At 38.4% G+C, this 6,000-nt stretch overlaps 1 protein-coding gene across 1 annotated transcript in view; it reads right to left on the reverse strand.

Annotated features, from left to right (window-relative positions):
- The window catches only part of LOC127660617 (galactosylgalactosylxylosylprotein 3-beta-glucuronosyltransferase 2-like), a 31,962-nt gene extending 27,405 nt beyond the window's left edge, over nt 1-4,557 (reverse strand). The window contains exon 1 of the mRNA XM_052150959.1: nt 3,232-4,557. Coding sequence (XP_052006919.1) covers nt 3,232-3,786 — 555 coding nt within the window. The 5' untranslated portion in view covers nt 3,787-4,557. The remainder of the gene's footprint in view (nt 1-3,231) is intronic.
- Nucleotides 4,558-6,000: the final 1,443 nt, after the last annotated feature.

Here is a 6,000-nt window from a genome sequence, read left to right on the forward strand (position 1 = left end):
TATCTAGTATACTAGTTAACAATAACGTTTTTCTTAATAAGCTATACATTTATATTGATATAATGTGTAGTTACACCAAATTTGTTCCGCAAAATAATGTAAATATATTCTAAACTGATTATGCAAAAAAACAACACTGGTATCAGATCGCGATTGGTATTGGCTGATACTGAGATTTCTTATATCGGAATGGGATCGGAAGAGAAAAAGTGGTATCGGTGCATCCCTAGTTAAAACGATGGTGAATACAATAATTGGCCGTTCACAGAAGTCCCTGCGTGACCCATTACATTTCATTATATTTTATTGGAATAGTTATGTTTCTTCTGATTTCTATCAGTTATGTATATTAGGTTGTTCTTTGTTACGTTTTATGTAGTTTAGTTCATGTTTACTGCATTATTTTAGAGTCACATGTGTAAACCTAATGGAGTTTTATGTTTGTGTGAGTAACACTCACTCTACATGTGTATTAATTATTGCTCCTGGAAGAGCCACTCTTGATGAACTTAAAGGCATCACGTGTCCATTTGTAATTACTAGTACTACAGTGATTAACAATACATTTTTAAGTGAAAAGCAGACTTTTATTCCAGAAGGTTAGTAAATTAAGTTTATATTTAAGCAATATCACAGCCATCCAAGCAGGGGTATTCCTCTCTATTTCACGGTAGCCATTGAGCAAGAGTCATTCACTATAGAAACCGCAATTTTGCCCCCTACAATGTGGAAAGTCCAGAAAGAAGCAAGCGCCTTGAGTTTGTGTAATTAATCAGTCTGTTGTGTCTCTCAGCTGTGATGAGCCTTAATGCTGAAGTTGTTAGTTTCGAGTTATTTAAAGCTATTTCCTAGCTTTAGTAGTGTAGTATTTATGAAAATAAACACTGAGTGATGCTGACGCACTTCGTGTCACCAACTGGCTCATATTACATGCAAAAATGTGTTTTTTTGCCGCCAATTGCTGGCTAAAATATGTAATGTCACATTATTAAATGTAAAGAGTCAGATGGCTCCTAACACATCTGCACTGCTCTTACACTTTAGTTTAGAATGGCACAAATACAAGTCGAGTGATACACACACAGTAAAGAGTCCAAATGCTAATTGTGTGAGACCAACATTACTCATGGAATGTCTCTCATCCAATCAGATTTGAGGACTGGAACCTAACTGTTGTATATAATTTAATAACATAAATGGTAGTGAACCGTACAATCTACAGGCATCAAAATGACATGCCATGAAGCGTGAAACATTGTCACCGTATTTTTTAAGGTAAATTTCTGCCAACCACAGCTGCCAGTATTTTATTGTAAATTTTACAGAATTAGTTTTACTGTGTGCGATTACAAACTGTTCCTGAGATGGAATTGTCAATTTGGTTAGCTAACCATTCTTAGGACAAAGAACCATGCTGGTGGAATGGTTTTAGTGGCACGATTGTTCACTTGCCCAGTCAGCCATTCTAATCCTGATTTCGCAACACCACAATGGAAAAACAAACCGGAACCATGTTAACAAGCCCAGATCGGTATAGAACCGCATAATACAACATATTTGGCCCAATGGTAAACAAATGCCTATTTTATCCATGGAACAAAAAAAGAGCATTTTTGAAGAATCTTCAAAAAGCTCTTTTCCATACAATGACAGTTCAAAGTTACCCTGGCTGTCAAGTTCCTAACATGACCAAAAAAACAAACACTGTCAAGGAACAACTGAAGTAGTCCAAAAGTGCTACTGTATATTCTGCATCTTCCGAAGCCATACAAAAGCTTTGTGTAAGGAACACACCAAAATTCAATAATTATTCATGGAAAATCTTCTCCTCTGATGCATTCCTAAAATCTCATTCTCCATCCCTCATTTTCAAACTTGTGCACTGCATTCAACACAGAAAACAATACAATTTGTATAACAGCTGTGACATTTCAAAGTGACACTTCTTTAAAATCTAAACAGAAATTTGAATTATATTTTAGAGCTTCTGCAGAGAAAGATTATAATTTTCAGTCTGCTTTTTCCACTGTGACTGCAAAATTCCATTGTTTGGTTTTCAGAAGCCACGGGTTAGCTTTTGAGTCGTATGGAACACCTTCAAGGTGCTTTTTTTTTTTTTTTCATATTTGGAGCCTCACAGCTGTTGTCACTATTTAAAAAAAGCTTAGGTTTTTGAAGATTCTTCAAAAACTTTTCTACAGAAAAATCTTATCTTAAATCAGCATATGGGTCTATGCCAACATGAGGGTGAATGAATAATGACAGATTTTTCATTTTTTTTTTTTTGTGAACTATTCCTTTAATTCTATTGATTTTACACCCAAATTAACTATACTGGCCATAAACTATGGTATTTTGATTATAAAACTAGTCTTGAAGAAGCGGGTATATCTTTTGAAATGCTTTAAAATACCATGTCTGAGCTGAGCGTGATCTAGAAATACTCTGTGTAAGACAGAGTCTCAAATGAGGTGTCTCTCATCACATCACAGTAATCAGTTTTGTGTGTCGTCCTCAGACAATCATTTGAAGAGGCCGATCCTAATGTCCCAGCTGGGTTCACTCCGTTGTTTCACTGTGACTTCCACTGCCTTAAAGTGGGTTAATTCACTCTGCTTGGCTACACAGTATACTACTGGGTCGTCGCCATCATTTCGGTGCATCAACTATTGCACATTTAAAGTCTCATAAGAAATAGATGGCATGATTAAACACACAATTTGAACATACACAGGGATGGATATCTACACCAATTACTTGAACAAACACAGGAAAAAACACAGAAATGACAACGTTGTGTCTATACAACTCCAAACCTCCCACTTTGTAAAGTATAAATCTATTACACTACCCGTTCATAATTAATAATAACAACAGAATTGACACAATTGTCCCACTATACTCCCAGTTGTCATAGATGCTCTGTTTGTTGAGAGAAATACAGTAAAATGTCTTTGGTCTCTGTAATTTTAGAGGTTAAATATGAATTTGCAATATGCTCACACACTGAATATAAATATATAGTGATAAGCAACTATTGTGTGCATGCCATCTGTTAAAAATCTTATTAACTGAAATTACACTGAATGAACAAAAGTGACACTGCTTGCAATTGCACATTTCTATTGTTATTGCTATTGTACATGATATGTAATGACACGGACACTAAAATATTTCTAGCCTTCCTACATCTCTAATCTGAATATATCTGTCTAAATAAGTTGCTTTTACCTCTTCAAATAACTCAAGGCTGTAAGTGTTATCATCATCCGCGAAGAACACTACTCCTTTATCTTTGGAGGTGCTGTGTCCTCTCAGCCAGCCGAGCGCTGTGTTTCTCTGCTCGGTCGCGCGGGGCATCCCTGTCCGCTTGAACCTGCGCGGGGTGTACACGTTCAGATGTGTGTATCGCACTCCAGACCGGGCGAGAAACCGCGAAACCAGCTCCGTGCGTGAGTTCGAGTCCTCCACCACGATCCAGTGAAACTGCGGAACCTGGCGGAACGTGTTGGCCAGGCGCGTGAGTTCTGCTTTCTGCACCGCTCTGCTGTAAGTGGGGGTGATGGCATAAATGACCGGGAGAGATGTGCGGTTACCCCCGGACCCGCTGCTGGTCCGAGTCGCCCTGGCGTCCTGCTGCGGCTGTTGGACATTCCCCATCCGAGAGAAATAGAAGCTCGCCGTGTTGCGAACAGACGATCTTTTTGTGTCAATGTCGATCACGATGATCACAATCAAGATCCATGGGAGAAGGATGAAAAAACGACTGTAGAAGATGGATTTCATTGTGCTTGCAGAAACAGCGCTGCTTAACCTGTAAAATTAATAGTCCACCTCAAAAAGAACGATTAATGAGAAGACATTCAGAGACTGTCGCGAATTATCTTGGGAGTCATTACAGCTTATTACTTTCAACGTATCTGTATTAAACTTAATTTAAAACTGTTTTTTTTTTTTTTGCCTGGGTCCGCAGTCTTCGCTTCGCATTTAAACTTCCCATTGCTGTGAATCCCGCATCCCGTCCTGCGCGAGTGAAGAGTCGACTCCTTGAGATGATGCTCCAGAGTCTTCTAACGGTCAGCGTAGAAAGCAGTTGTAACCATAACAACAGGTCACTGTTTTCTTTTAATGCATAGCTAGGAGTCAATAAAATATATAGGCCTATAAGGCGTAGTTGTTGTTTTTATTAATAGCTGTAGGCTGCTCCCGAATGATGTGACTGAGCTGATGATCCTACAGACGCTGCTGTGGTCCGTGGAATTGAGGAAGACGCTGAGACTTCAAACTGAGATTTTACCCTCCCCACTTGCGCACTGGCAAGCAGAGAGGGAAAGAGTGGGATGACTTGTAGATAAATCAAAAGTCGAGGATGGTCTGACATGTTAATAGTCATTTATAGGCTAAATTTACTACAATAAATGTGTAATTTACGAAGATAAACAGCACATGTTTTTGTTTCAGAGTGACGAGTGTGTGTGTGCGCGTGTGCGCGCGTTAACTGTTCAGCTTATCAAATTAAAATGTTTAAATGTAGGCTTTATAATGATAATAATGATGATTTTGGGAACATTTCGTGAATGATTTTGTGTCTAGTTTCGATGGCTGCGTGTTAGGTAGGACGCGCCCTTTGAAGGCTGCAGTATATGGAGTGTCCTTAAAAAAAGCAGCTCGTTTAAACGAGACAGCCTTCGTTGGACAAACGAAAACAGAACGTAACATGGTTGCTATGACAGCACGTCACTCTTTAACAAGCGCTAAATTTTAGGAGAGTTATAATTATGTAAAAAGAAAAGAAAATAGATTTGACAGGCGTAGCATACTTATAGTCTAATACTTTATTTTAATTATATATTCATATAATTATACATATTATATTCTCTGCAACTATCTACTGAGGTACTTCAACTTGGGAATTAACATTACTTGCGTTTGAACATCATATTTACGGGCAAATTGGCGTCAATTTATTTTAGACATTTACGTTGAAGCAAAGAATTGTGGGTTGTGAGTGCCCACGAAGGATACACCTCATGCATCCTCCGAATTCACTTGAAAGAAGTTCGCATTCGAAGGCTGCATTCGAAGTGTCCTACTTACTTTTCTGAAACGAGCCTCAATGAAGTATGTGGCTGACAAATTCGACCTCCGGAGACGTAGGCTATAGCCTTCCAAATGAGACACTTTGTTTTTATTTTATTTTAAATTATTTTATTTTTACATCATTTATTAATATTTGTTAATGTTAGTTAATAAAAATGCTGTTGTTCATGTTAGTTCATAGCGCAATAACAAATAAAAGTACTCTTTAACTATAAATTACCGTGTCCGGTAAGCAGCAATATGCGCATTCACGGGCTGAGGTCACGAGGTCTTTCTAGCGATGGAATGGCAATGTTCCATTCAATGCAACAGACGCCTACCTCTGTTGGCATTGCCTACATGTGCACCACCACGTCTACTGAGCTCTCTGTCTCTCTGAGGATTGTTGGTCCAGCCTCCTCCATCTCCCTGTGCTCCTGGTCAAAGTACTCGGGCTCAAATAAATCTGGCTGTACAAAAACTTGTATCTCATCTTCTGACATCTTTGTTTAAATTTGTTTATGACATTTGGTCTGTACAGCATTCCACCTACACAGTTGTAAACAGCGCTGCTCTTACAGGTGTGTTGTGCATGCAATGCTTCTGGCGTGAACATGCCAACGCCAATACGTCACACAAGAGATCACGTGACCTTAGCCCTCTAGCAACGCGCTTACCGCTGCCTAACTTTTTATAGTTAAAAGTACTTGAATATTGATCATTTTCGCACCAAAAGCAATTGTATCACTATAAAAGACATTAATTTAACCACTGGAGTCGTATGGATGACGTTAATGCTGATTGTCTGTGATTTTTGGACCATCAAAATGTTACCATTCACATCTATTATAAAGACCTACTGAGCTGAGATATTTTTCTATATTTCTTCAAATGTGTTCTGCTGAAGGAAGTCATATACAT

This window comes from Xyrauchen texanus, chromosome 20 (assembly GCF_025860055.1).
Source record: "Xyrauchen texanus isolate HMW12.3.18 chromosome 20, RBS_HiC_50CHRs, whole genome shotgun sequence".
In the NCBI taxonomy this organism is placed as follows: Eukaryota; Metazoa; Chordata; class Actinopteri; order Cypriniformes; family Catostomidae; genus Xyrauchen; species Xyrauchen texanus.